Source organism: Pagrus major, chromosome 4 (genome assembly GCF_040436345.1).
Source record: "Pagrus major chromosome 4, Pma_NU_1.0".
Taxonomy (NCBI): Eukaryota; Metazoa; Chordata; class Actinopteri; order Spariformes; family Sparidae; genus Pagrus; species Pagrus major.
The window spans coordinates 22,502,413-22,517,102 of record NC_133218.1 but is presented as its reverse complement, the minus strand read 5'-3'; the positions used below and the strand labels follow the sequence as shown (position 1 = coordinate 22,517,102).

The following is a 14,690-nucleotide window of genomic DNA, read 5'->3' as shown; positions in this document are numbered from 1 at the left end:
CTGACTATACAGAGTTCAGCATCAGTGGCACAGGGCCAATAACCTGCAGTTCTACAGATGACTCATCAGTCAGCAGCCCAAAATGTGGGAAGACCAGATCTCGTCTTCTCTCTTTGGCCTATGGAGTACTTTTTTTCTTAAGAAATATTAAGTGAGAAGACTTTTTTCATCACAAAGGCAACAGTTTGCTGAGGCCAAAAATGTAATTAGCACTGACACTTTGACAGCAGTTTCTGAGTAGGAGGAATTAAGGTGCTCATTTACAGCCAATTTACAGCATACAGACCAGTAAAGCTACAACGATTATTGAAATAATCAATTAGTTGCCAGCTATTAAATTAATCAGCAGGTATTTCAGTCATCGATTAATCAGTTTGAGTAATTTTTAAAAAATAAAAGAAAAAATTCTCTGATTCCAGCATCTTAAATGTAAATATTTTCTAATTTCTTTACTTTTTTATGATAGCAGACTAAATATCTTTGGCTGGTGAACAAAACAAATCACTTGAGGACGTCATCTTGAGCTTTGGAAAACATTGATCGTCATTTTTCACTCCTTTCCTGCATTTTATAGACCAAATAACTAATCTTTTTGTTGGCTGGTTACACTTACAGTAAAACTTGTATTAGTTACATTAGTTGTTACGTTGTTGTTACAACAGTTACATTTTGCCATCTATTTTGTTAATTTACACAAATATATATTTTTTTGTGTTCTGAGCAATTCATATTAATACATTACATTTTTTAGGTTTCCCCAGAAAAGTATATGTTAATATGATTATTTAAAGTATTATAAAATACTACATCTCTGATCTACTGGCCGTATGTTCCAGTGGGCCATAAATGTTGATGACAAGAAGACTGAATCTCTGCTTGCACCATCTGAATGGAAACATTCAGACACAGATACTTGATATTTATTCACCCATGACCCTGAAAAACAGCCCCTCCAGATATAGCTGCAGTGCATAATAGAAGGAAACAATTCGAATGGTTACAAATGGATTCAGATGTACTGTATTTGACTGTAGGCACATTCTAGGTAAAAGCTTCCACTGCACGAGGAGGAGATAGTAAATAATGGAACAAAGTAATTGCCCTCTGCAGACAATAATACCTTTAGATAAATATTTCAAAAAGGTAAATTGCAGAGGGGTTGTAAAAGGTTTTATTGTACTGATGGGATATAGTAAAAACAGACAAATAAAAAGACAAGTAAGAAAATCTGCTCCTGTAAAGCATGAATATTTTACGTGTCCTCAGGTTAAAGGCTTGTTTACAGTACAGAGAGTGTGGTCTACACCATGTTCTCCTAGGTCAGTGGCCAGGGAGGGAGAGAGAGAGAGAGAGAACAAGAGATAGAGAGTCATAGTGATAAAGGTTGGGAAGGAATGCATTGTACTGTTCAGACACACTTTGTATGAAAAGATGAATTGATCCATCTGTAAGAAGCACTTAGACCCACTCCTCTGCCCGGTCATTACAGTGGGATAAATCAATATTTAATATCCCCCTCTAACAGCCACACTGGATGATCTTAACCTCTCCTTAATCCCATTTATGTTACCTTTCCAGAATCTTCTTCATGTAAGCTCTCACTATGATAAACTTCCAAACAAGAGACTGGGCGGGGGGGAGGGGGCTATTAAAGACCACACCGTATTTATGTCAGGTGAGGCGCTTTGGTGAAATATTAATATTCTGAAACTGACCAAAGTGAAAGCTTTTATCTGGGGCGTTCAAACCTTTCTAGTTCGTTGGCTTGTATCAGCAAAAGGCTCTCTCTCCTTCCCTCTCATTTTCACCGCTGAATTACAGCCCACTGTTCTTTATTGCCGCCGAAGGATGAAGATGATGGGGCGATTCTTTTAGCTGACTTGATAAAGCGTGCCTCTCATTTCACACCATCCTAATAGGGCCAGTGTCACGGAAACTAAGAGGTGACGATATCTCACTGTGATTTGCACGAGGCAGAGAGTCAAGCCTGAGCTCGGTTAAGGTGTCATTCAGCAAGGCAATAAATGATGTTGTAATGAAAACAGAAGCGTATTACCTGAGGGGATGCTTTCAATTGTTGATATTAGTGGGTCTTAGTAGGAAACACACACAAAAGGCATGTGCTTATTAATTAAATGACTTCAAATGCAATCTTTGATTCATTTTTGTGTTGTCAATATGATCCTATTATTGTATTTAGGGCTGGGGTGAAATGGCCTTAAAATAATATTTTATATTTTTAGGCTATACTGCGATACATGATTTGACGTATATCTTGATATTTTTAAAAAGCGCTGCAAAAATGCTCAGACTGGGCAACAGAATCAAATATTGGAATATTTTTGACTATGATATTGTCGGGATAGAGTGGGTAAAGGCAAGTGTTAGAACAAGTAGAACAGTCTGATAGGTTCAGAAAATGACATCACTTTACTGTAATGCAGCCTTTAAAACCAGGAAAAGACAACACTTATGCTGTATCACGATATACGAAATCTAACAAGATATATAGTCTCGTACTACGATAACGATATAATATCGATAAATTGCCCAACCCTAATTGTATTCAGTTCTTAAACAGTATTTCAATTTATGGCCTTCATATCAAGTCACATGCACTTACCCTGTACACACTCACATTCTCTCGTTCTCTCTCTTTCTTTCTGTTTCTCTTTGCTTTCTTAAAACCACACTCTCTCCTCAGATGGCAATCACAGACAAAAGGTAGATTACAGGTGAGGAGTGACTGACTACTTCAAGCAGAACATCCCAACACAAAAGAAAGGCATTCTCCTCCTCTGACATGATTGCTTTCAAATAGTTTTGTCCAAAAATTTGGAGGAAACAAAACTAAACCCGACAAAGACTAAGCAGGGAGGAGGAAAAAGGCGTTAAGCTCTAGCTGCTAAGGACAATGTAGCTGTAGGTGTGTGCTAACTCTTGAAAATGGCTCCTTACAGGCATTGTTCAGTTACAGCTTTCATGTCATGGCACATTCGGCTGCTCGGTTGACCACAGGCTCACCTTAGGTGGGAGGTAGGGAGGCAGCTGGATCAGCTCTTGTGACTAAGACTGAAAAAGGGTGTTTGCATACCATGTAGTGACTAAACAAAGAAACCCAAAAACGGCAAGAAAAACTTACAATTCTGCAAGATCAAGTGCCTGTTTTCATGGTACATTTTTTTCCTCACAAAAGTAACATTATGGATTGATTGATTGATTGATTAATTGTTGTAAAGATGTTTTTGTGCGGGGGCTAAGTGAAGGGGAGGTTCTGTCTCCGTCCTCTCTGAGGGCAGCACTAATTTATTTGCTTCACTTCAGTAAGAGCATAGTTGATTGCCACCTGCATAGACAGTGATCTCTTCCAAACACCAAATTAGAGGGAAATCAAAATAGATATTCATTGACTTTTTTACATATACATTGACCTAGTTGAGGCTGTTGGTTGAAAGTGTCAGGTGCTGAAATATTAATGAGCATCGCTCCCAGTTCCTGCCTGCTCCTCACAGCCAACTGGCAACATGGCATCAAGCTGAAGAGCGGAGGACAGCTTTTTTCTCTCCTTGATTGACTCATCGATTGAAGATATTTTTAAAGGGAATCCCTGGGAGTGTGTGCTCCTGGTACAAAGCAGCCCCCATCCCATGTCAGGGGACGGAGAGGGCTGCAAGTCTGCTTTAATTGGGCAGAGACTTCAGAGCCTTCTTAACCCACACCGGGCACCGCCATGGCCTGTCACGGCCCTCACACCAACATCAACGAGAGCGAGCCCTCTAAACACGCACACATAAACACATTTGGACTAATTTGAGTAAACACACATGTACACGCTGCACTATGCCAGCACTTATCAATACGACCACCCTGGACATGGATTAAAGAAAAATATTAGCCTTAAGAATTACTGCTACATCAAAATGTTCTACTTTCTTTCTTTCTAGTTTCTTTCCTCCACTGCTTGAGTTGAACACTCTTTGTGGTCGACAACTTGTTTTATGGAAAAAGCTTGCAATGGAGAAGATCTGAATCAGGGATAAAACGGAGACAGACGATATGATAGTAGTCCTAACCTTGTCAACTCTGCAGTTGTTGAGGCCCACTGAGCTGAGGGCGGACAGCTTCGCCTCCATGCCCTGCTGGTGATGTTGCAGTTGTTCCCTCTGGATCTGCTCCCTCATTTTCCGAGCCTCCTGGATGGCCTTCATCACCGTGTCCTGGTCCCCGAACAACGCGGTAGAGTTTAGGCTGGACAGAATATCTGGACACACATAGCGGAGTTTGGACAGCAAGATTAGTCTGCTGGACTACACACTGCCATAAAAGCGAAACAGCTTCACACAACATCCCAACAGTGACATTTATTTCTGAGACTTTAAATACTAAAACATTCAATGTGGTCTCCCTTACCCAGAGATGAGCCACGACCCAGTCCTCCGAGTGGGCTGGGGATACCACCCTTGCTGATGAGGCTGTTGGGGCTGCTTTTACTGCCGAGGAACAGGTTTTGTGTTGGGGATGTGGGGGATTTGATCATATCTGTCGTCTTTGGCCGAGCAGACAGGTTGAGCGGCTGTGTTCCCTCCTCCTACGGCAGAAGAGAGAGGAGTGTGAGAGGAAACAGATGTGAATAGGTGCCCCCCCCCCCCCCTTCCTTGCTGCCTCCATTTCAGGGGGAGCTCAGGATTCCCAGACAGCACAGTTCTCCTCTGTTCCTGGTTAATTATAGGATCCCAGTCTTGACCCACACCTCCTCCCTGGTTCTTCCCTCTCTGTGCTTTTTCTCCTCTCCTCTCCTCTCCTCTCCTCTCCTCTCCTCTCCTCTCCTCTCCTCTCCTCTCCTCTCCTCTCCTCTCCTCTCCTCTCCTTTTCAGTGCTGTGCCACTGTGATCTTCCTCACAGTTGCCCGGCGCCTTTGTTCACACTAATTAAAGCAGATTCTGTCTCTCTGTACATCTTCATCTGTTCTCCCTCTCCTTCTCCTCCTCCTCCCTGCTCTCTGTGTCTGCACTCTGGGTTCGAAGAATAAATAATGACCAGATAACGGCGGTGCCAATGATCAAAGACAGCTGTTCCATTCATCAGATGTCGACTTACATTATCTACTTCATTAACTTGTTTTCTAATTTCATTCCTCATTTGTGCATACTTGGTTTTTATCATATACTTTGATATGCCTATTCCTAAAAAAATATGATGTCATTTGAAAAAAGCATAAATAGTGTGATTCTGAGATTGAGGTCAGAAGAGGATGCTTGTGTTTCGTGCTCTGTTTGCTGAGCTGGTTGCAGCTTTTGGAGCAGTTACGGATGTGAGATTAAGATCGCTAGTTTACAAGGTGCCACCGTCAGCAGCTTGTCTACATGGACCAAATATTATTTTATCTGTGGGTACCTGCAGACAGGTATTTTAGAGCTTGCTCCTTTGCTCAAAATTGTGAAGAGAGAACAAAACCAAAGTAACCTTAAGTAACCTGTGTGAGTTACGATCATCAATCCGTGCAAAGTTGTGCTATAATCGTGTTAAAAAAATAAAAATAAATAGATTTAACCTTTTCTATTTTTTCCTAATATTAAAATAAATGTAAAATATCACATTAAAATAAATTACAATATAATCTGAAATCAATCCATAATTATGTATTTGATCACCTTAAATATCAACAAACATTTGCATTCCTTCGCACAGTACAAGCCGCACAATCTCTTAAATCAGATTAGGGCATTCTGTCGTTAACAGTCTTTTTCAAAGCCCAAGTGTCTCCTTGTCCAAACATATGGCTCAAGCATACACTGCCCCGAGGCCTTGTTATTGCTGTGCCAATAACAGTTTGTCATGCAGTGAAGCTGAAAGCAGACAAACAAAACTAAAGGCAATCTGATTCCATTGGACTGAGAGTACAGATGGGAGGATGCCAGGATGTGTTTGCTTTCCATTTATGTATGATTCATTTCACTGAAAGTCCTTAATTTTGTGATATTTGGCAATATTATGACTAGAATTAGTGTTGTATTAATATTGGCCCAACTGGCATCCATCTTATCTGATAGCGAATTGTATTAAAGTGGTGAAATGACAGTGTTGAGTCAGTTAAATGGCCATCTTTCAATGGAAATCCCAGGAGGCAGGAGACCTGAAGGATTGTGAGTGTGTCTTAGTGTGTGTGTGTGTGTGCGTGTGTGTGTGTGTGGAAGAAGAGAAAGCCAGAGTGGCTTCCTACCATTTCAAGACATGATTTATGGTCTTTCTCCATTGTGATATTAAGCTAAACTACTCCAAATGGGCATATGTTTCTGATTATGGCCTTAGTGAGTGGGGATGATGTATGTGGCCTTTCCTCAGCATGGAGGTCTAGTGAAGTCGTGCCATACAGCAGCAGAAAATACAAATCCTGCATTTGGTTTGTTTACAAGGCAAGAAAAGAGAAGTTGTCAATCTTGCTTTTTGCTTCACTTTTGTCAGCATTTGTATAGCGCTGTTGTAATGGTTTTTATTCCATTTCAGTTACAAAAAAAGAAGAACAAAACTTTTCATTGTGAAAAAAAAAAAAATTAGAAACCATGTGTTCCACAAATTACTGGCTTGGAGCAGCCATAGCCATAGCAACCATGTCCACAGAGTTCTGGTTAAGAGAGAGAGGGCCTTGTTAAAGCCCCACAGATTGATGGCCTGTTAGAGGCAGTGCTCAGCACCGGCCGGCTGTAACAGTGAAGCGGTGAACAGTGTAGATGCATTTTTATTCAGACAACACCAACTCTGCTAGTTTAGGTCAAGTACCACTCAAGGCCCAGGCTGGTGGGTGGGCAGGTTGAAGGAGTTAAGGGTTGTACCTTGACTTGAGTGATGGGGCTGGATGAACTCTTGTCATTCTTCAGTGATGAGGGAGAGATGGGCCCACTGGTATTGAGGGGCTGGGGGAGTGGAGGCATCTTGGCTCCAGGAGAGACCTGCATGCTGGCAAGCTGGGCGGCATACAGTTGCTGTAGGGGAGGTGGAGAAACCCACAAGGCGTTAACATCCAAATCCAGCAAACATTCAAAGTTTTATATTCTGCCTTTTCCTCTCTCGCTGCTCCTGTGTCTGCCTTCATCTCCCCCTCTCTCTCTCTTTTACGTCTTTCCTCTCTTTCCATGAGGCTGGCAGAGAACCTCCATCAAAGGTCTTAACTGTATTTCAAAGGCTGAACCCATAGAGAGACAGCAGTCTTAAAAACCACACAGAGATGGCTTTCATTCAAAATACTTGGAGCCCCTATTTTCCACTCATCACAGAGAAAAGTTTGCAGACTGGATGCAAGTGTGTTAGCAAAGATCTCCCATTTCTCTAAATCTACACAGCCTCCAATTGAAGTTTCTGGCCTGTGATTTGTCTCCACGCAGCCATGTGAGACTGTCCATTTCCACAATGTTAGAAACCCAACCTCAGTTGGATTGCCATCACAGAATATGTTAAACACAAGCATTATTAAGGCTTAGAAACCTGCACAAAGAACACTGATGTAATCACCGTTATTTTCCTTGGCGTTAAATCAGGAAGATGTCCAACAGTCGGTGACATTACCACACAAGAGGGTGGTTCAGATGACTGGCGAGGCACTCAATAACAGTGCGCCTGTGACAGGGTTGAACTCAGAAAGCTCAATTTACATTTCCACCACTGGGCTGATTATGTGGCATATACTAAAAAAGGTGGTTAAAGACGTTGATATGAAGGTTTGGAAATATTTTTTAAAAAATCTGGTGAGCCACAGGCTGTTAATTGTCTGTTGGATCAGATTTCTGACATAGTAATTCATCCTTTATCCTGGATTAGGTTACAATTTAATGTCTTGACATTAAGTTGTGTGCCTATTTTTTAAATCATTAAAAAACTGAAGCAAATTATACCAGACATTTTTAATTTGGTGATTGTTTTGTGCTGTTTTTTTTCTGTGCCTACAGAGGCAGCACTCCCTTCTTCTTCTTCCCTTCTTTTTCTGTCCATCTGTATTGATTGGCCACCAGGTAAGTGATGAAATTGGCTTTTGTTTCCTGCTGCAAATGGCAGGGGTCTGTCAAATAGAGCTACTGTGTGAGAAATAGTGTTACTTCATGTAGCCGTAGACCTCACTTCATCAGACAGATAGCACCCCTTAACTCCCCCACTGGCCTGCTTGTCCTCAGACCAGGCAAACCTTATAGTTTGTTGTGTTATTTAGTCAGATGGTGCTGTCAGGGAGAATCTAATTTCTCTTCCCCTGGCCAATCAGCAAACCCTGTCTCATTTCCTGGTTCAAATGGTACACATACAGACTGCGTTTGTGTGGATTGGGGGAAAAAGCGACCCTGCCCGCTGGCCTCACCTTCGGCGGTGTAAATGCAGACCAAAGCTAAACAAAGCACTTTATGTCCATGCACATATCTCCAGATATAAACACATATGTGCTCCTGTAAGAAACTTTATCGCTGCCACATAAGCGGCAGTACAAAAGGTCCATTCTTCCAGGGGACCTGGGGATAACAACAGCACATGGGCAGCGGAAATGACAGACTGATTATGTTCCCACAATGATAGCACTGCCCCCACCTCCCTCACAAACAGCCTTTTGTCTCCGACAGGAATGGACACAGGAGTGGGACCGACTCTATTTTCTTCTCATCTGAGCTAGACTTAGTTAATGTCAGTGGTAAAGGCACTCTGTGTGTCTGTGTGTGACGGGGGTTAGAAGGAGAGAGAGTAAAACAGTGTCAGAGAAAAACAGAGAGCGCGAGTCTCCATTCACTGTCTGTCACTCCAGGCTATACACAAGTCTTAGTCGGGGAGCGGAAGCTGAGTCTGTCGGACAGATGTTTGCTAACAGGCCTGTCGTCAGGCATGTCCCTGACCTTGAGTGAGAAGAATTTTATTGTCCCGGAAAAACAGTACAATTAGACCTTGCCGCAAATTAGACCCAGCCAGGGTGTCCCTTTTCAGCACTGATTAGCAGGTCAGTGTCATGGGGTGAGAAGTTCTTTGCCTGGCAAGAGCCAAAGAACGATAAATACAATCAGGGAAAGACAGATGAAAGGTGCGCTAACCCTCCATCAAATGCTCAAGGACAGACAGTGAAACCTCAGTGTTCAATGTATTTAGTCTGAAGGCTTTTACCTTCGCATTATAGTAAGACAGTTAATTTACAACTTATTCCAAAGTGATTGTTTGACACCTGACGTATGACGCATCCTGCCAAGGCTGGTTTCCCTGACCAGAGGACATCTGCTCTCTCATATCTATAGCCCCCTTCTTCGTATCTACTTGCCAGGTGGGGGCAGCAAAAAGTTCAAGGTATTAAGGGTCGCGTTGAAGGTCAGTGCTCCAATTCTAGGGTATTGGATGAGTCGGTGAGTGGAGCTCAGGACCCTTCTGTTGTCGTTTTCTCTTCCTTCTTTCTCCTCTATACCATTTCCACTAGTTATTTTTGCTTAATATGATGAAAGAAGAATATACATATACTAGGACATATATAATTCTTCCATACCAGCTTGAATGATGTTAGAAAATAAGAAAATTTACTTAATAGTTAAAGGAATTGCACTGTGGGTGGCAAAAGAGAAATATGTGTATGTTTTCTCTTATCTTGAAGGCCATTTTCCATTGTGTGCTATATAACTTGCTAATATCACCATACAGCATGTTAGTTTTTAGTGTGTCCTTAGTACTTTGAAATATTCTATAATCTAAGGTCTTCCTTCTGACCCCATCATTCCTGGTTTCCCAGTAGAGCGGAGCAGATCTCAGCAAGCATGGATTCAAAGTGAGTGCAGCATGCCCAAGGTCAGCCTGTTAGCCTCTGGTAATTAAAAACAAGCCCTCTGGAGGCAGCAGAGGTTAAACGGGGAGGTTCACTTTCTGCCTGCGACATTAAACCGAGATTACACACTCTGCTGATGATGTTAGACATCGCAGAAGTATGATGTGCAATTAAGACTGCCAGCCGCTGTTTGTTTAGTAAAACAACAAAGCTGATACTTTAGCTCAATATACGACATAATTCATCATGAGAAAAACATTAATTTGCTCATAAATTCCACCTACGCTTTTTTTCCTTCTGCAAACACTTAGCGTATGCCCTGTAGTGTAAAGAGAAAAAAATCTTTCTGTGGAAAAACAATTGCGCATCTTGTTTTTCTTTAAAAAAAAAAAAAAAAAGGCAGAGTCACAACATGGCAACATGTGCTGGAAAATACATTGGCAGATATTTGTCAGATTTCTTGCTGCCAGCAATGACGGTGCATTGCACATTTATGACTGCGGCCTGCATGATTAAAAAAATGAAGACAAACAAATTTAATAACAGAAAAAATCCTCATACCAATTAGAATCCTCTTCATTTTCCATCAGCTGAGCATTATCTGATGACTGCCGCACTCTCTTAATCACACTCTTTGTGTGCAAGCATGTCTGTTTGTCTGTCTGTCAATGTCTCATTCACCTCTGCCGGGCCCGGGCTCTGAGCACTGGGCTGGATATGAGGGCATTAACTGTGCTTCAGTGCACCACACCATTTAAAAGGCAGTGCAGCGCCAGCCCCGTTTGCCACAAGGCTTGTACAGGCTCATTGCCCAGGGCGACCAGGCAGGCTGACCCAGGCTAGGCCCAGATGTCAGGAGTGGAGGAAGGCGTCCTGGTGCACTGTGCCGATGCTTTCCAGTATGGCCCAACATCTGTCTCATCTGCTGGCACCCAACCTGCTCTGCTCCAACCCCTCCTCTCGCCCATCTTCATATCTACAGTATATATATTTAAGTCCTTCTCTATCAGTTTCTCTCTCTGGCACATATACACACAAACACCGCCCAAATTGTGCGAGTGTGTATGAGGGTTCTCCAGGCCCAGGGGCCCAAGAGCCAGCCCTCCCATTCAGTGCAGCTCACTGCATTATCCACTCTATCTGTCCATCTGTCCCTCTGTTCACCACTGCCTCCATCCAGCTGCTCACCTAGCCGTCCTATTAGCCAGCCTTCCACACACAGCTAGCATTGCTGCTCTGCTCTGGGTTACCTTCAAAGACCAAGCTCCTCTGCTCATAAACACAGAAACAGCTGCTCTCTACAGTATGTCTGTTCTCTCTTTCCTCCCCCTCCTCCTCCTCTGTCTCTCTCTCTCTTTCAAAGTCAAAAGTGCTTCACTTGTTAATGATGGAAGCCGTTTCTTCACATCTGTACTACACAGGCATTTACATCCAAACAAAAGATAATGTGCGGTTTGCTGCTCTCCCACTTTCTTCCTGTTTGTCCCTGACTGTGTAACACTCTTTCTTATCACTCCAGTCGTCTAAGCCTCTAAGTACTCCTTCAGATGTGTCTGCTTGAGATCTGGTCCGGGTTTGTCACTGAGCATGTGGGCTGCTTTTCATATTTACAGTGGGAGCGTGAGCGAGGCCGGGGCCCAGGTTTATCACGGGCCTAGAGAGGTGCCACAGCAAATGCGGCGGATGATAATTGCGGCGTTAGGTCTTAACTCGAGCAGTTCGGGTACTGTAAAGAATGAGGATGTGATGGGCCTGGACAATTCAGGGAGGAAAAAGTAGAAAGAATGAGGAGGGAAAAAAGAGAATGGGAGTAATTTAAAGGGAAATACACAAACTAAGACACTTAAAGGTGGTTCGAGATGTGGATGGGAAATTGGTTAAGCAAGACAGTGAGATAGAGACAGCGAGAGAAAGAAAATGGAGCTCTGACTGAGTGAAAGCAAAGGGTTTGTGTTTGTGTAGTCCTAACAGTGATACTGCATACAGAGAACCCAGATGTTCCGTTTTATCCAATAATGTTTTCTTTGAAATGGCTGAAACCCCAAAGTCTGCTTCCAATGATAGAAAACAGCACTTTCTCAAAGGCCCCTCTCCTGTTTAGTGGTTCTGTATAAAGGTTGGTTGATATATATTAAGTTCATATTGGCCTTAAGTAAATTGTTTTTCACTCGGTAACTGACGCCAGGTAGTGTACAAACAGCAAATTAAGTGCTGTCCCAAATAGAAAATTCTTTTGTGGAATTAGGGAAATTCCCTTCTTGTCTCTTCGCTCAATTGAATGTAGTAGGTGTCCGGTCAGATTGGGGTACAATCTGAGCACAATTTCCTCTGTTCGCTGAGAGGTGTCAGTTGTAATCAGGGAAGGACAGGCAGGGATGGAGCCATTGTTTCCTGCTGGTGCTGGGCTCATCCCGGCCCTGTGTGGGCACTAATGAAGAGGGGCATGTCGCGCTGGGATAGTTTACCCGCCTCCCCTCCTGCGAGTTGAGGACGAGAGCCAATCTGTCAGGAAAACATTGAGTGAAATTGCCCTGTGGTACAGCAATGGCTGGTGACAGCCACTTGCAGACTGCCAGCCGCCAGAGTGATGCTACCACCCTGTATTGACAAGCAAATTACAGTCTCCAACACTCAAACGCATCCTGGAGGATTCATTTACATCCATCAGCTTTAAGCCTTTGTTACCTTGGTGGGTTTTCTTCTCTTGGAGAGAAAGGGCGGGGAATGAGGGTGAGGGGGATCCCAGACTGTTATGACAGAGGAGAATGTGAAGAGGGTGCGTGGCAAACATTAAGAGTGACGGAGCGGCTTGCCTCGCTGACTGGATGGCTGATCACATTACCTCTGCAGCATTGTGGGAATTAATTCTTCCAATAAGATAATTTTTAAGGTTCATATATCGCACAATCTTAAGTGAGTGAATTGGGGGAAATTATACCTTACCATGCAGCTGACAGGAAGAGATATTTTAATTGTGGGGGCAGCCTATTCAGCCATGTGTGTGTGGGATTTTATATATGTTTGCGTGTGTGAGGAAGATGAAGAATGAGCTTAAGGGTGAAACTAGAAAAGGTAAGGACAGAGTAATGGGTTAGGGGAGTATTGTGCTTGATGATGCATGAAGAATTAACTCATTAATATGATAAGAAATAAGTAATATTTGCAGGGGAGCTCTAAATCACCGTTTTTATTTATTATTTTTATTACTTTCTTCATTTTTTTCTTTTTTTCAAATAAATTACAAGTTGCATTGTTATAACAGTGGACATAATGTGTTCATTTCAAAGAAGCTGCAACTGGAGGGAAGCCACAGGTACTTCACCACACTAATAACCAGGCAAAGTGTCTCCTTATTTTGCATTTATATATTTAAATGCACAGTATGTAGTTTCTGCTGCTACGGGTCATTCAATTAAAAGAATGAAAACAACAAAAGTAGTTGTGATGACCATCGTGAAGTAGCGTTGGATCACGGGAATTGCCGTCTACACTGTTAAAGAACCACTTTTGCTGATGAAATTCCATCTGACGTGGCTCTATGTATTAAAGTTTTATTTATGTTACATTTAGTCACTTTTGCTCAATTTCTCCCTGATGTTTTCCCAGAAGATAAAGCGACAAGTGACCACATTTTTAGACAGATTAAATGCAGAAAAATGTTACACATTATGTTTTTGTGAAATTGAATAACCCATTATTGTGTTGTTTTTTTTTTTTTATTATTGTTTATGGGATTTTTTTATCCTTTCATACTCAAGAGCTCTTTCTTTCCAACACACACACACACACACACACATATTGGAGTATACTTTTCAATAGTTTAATTTTAAAGACGATGGAGCCTGCTGGTGCTATTATTGCTCTAAAAGGGAGGAGACTACTCCAACTTAATTCCATGTCTGGCTTGATATGATGTTTTTAATCATAGCCGGCTCCCAGTGCTTTGTAGAGGAAGTGGCGGCAGTCACATGGTTTGTTGATCCCAGCTATGTAGAAAAGGGCATGTTTGACTTGCCTTGCTGTTTTAAGGGGAGTCTCTATGCAGGGTAAATAGCAGCCAGCAGGCGGAATATGTGACAGGCTGACAGACTTCAATTAATGGAAAATGCACCTCTTTTTGTTTACTGTGTTCTGTAAAGGTCAGCCAAGTCATGGTCTTGGAGGCACTGTTTTTGCCCATTCCCAGGGTTAGATACATAATCAGAATTAATCACTCCAGACTCGTCTCCCCTCCTCACCCCAACTTTCAGATATATGACTGTCTCATCTGACCTCATACACCACTATAAATAAACTCAGCATGCCTGTCTGAACTACCACTCTTTTCGAATGGACTTCTTCGTGATCCGCAAACTAAGCGACTTAAGTGCACCCCAGAAAGATATTCGCTCACGCTACCTCCATCTTTTCTTCTTCAAACATGAGCGGACTCATTTAACACCTTACATGCTCCTAATAGCTTTTCTCATGGACGCATAATGACGCACAGCTCTTGGGAGCCAGCTGCATGCATTGTTAGGACTTGCCGAGGCTCGTTAACACTGACAGTGGTAGCCTCAGAGGGACAAATGCCACATACATCAGTGTGCAAAGAGTTCCCCCCTTCAGTCTTGAGCTCCCATTGTTTAATCTTGACGTACTGCTTTCTGCCGTTGAGAGACACATGTTGCAGCTTTTGGAAGCTTTTATCTGTTGTTGACTAAGCAGCGGTGGCCACTTAACCCTATGTTCCAAGATATGCTTTTTAAACCGTGATTTCCTTTTTTTGTTTCCAAAGAACAGTCGTTGCAAATACTGATAATTAGAGAAGCAACAAGCAGCACTGCAGCTGAACAGACATGGTTGTTATTCAGTCAGCACAAAGTTAACGAAGAAGTCATTATCACCACCTTGGAAACAAAGATCATGCACACGCTGAGAG

The 14,690-nt window shown here is 42.5% G+C and overlaps 1 protein-coding gene across 1 annotated transcript in view; it reads right to left on the bottom strand.

Annotated features, from left to right (window-relative positions):
• sox6 (SRY-box transcription factor 6) overlaps positions 1–14,690 on the bottom strand; it is a 137,629-nt gene that overhangs the window by 21,784 nt on the left and 101,155 nt on the right. The window contains exons 11-13 of the mRNA XM_073464063.1: positions 6,831–6,980; positions 4,411–4,588; positions 4,074–4,261 (exon numbers count right to left, since the gene is read on the bottom strand). Coding sequence (XP_073320164.1) covers positions 4,074–4,261; positions 4,411–4,588; positions 6,831–6,980 — 516 coding nt within the window. The remainder of the gene's footprint in view (positions 1–4,073; positions 4,262–4,410; positions 4,589–6,830; positions 6,981–14,690) is intronic.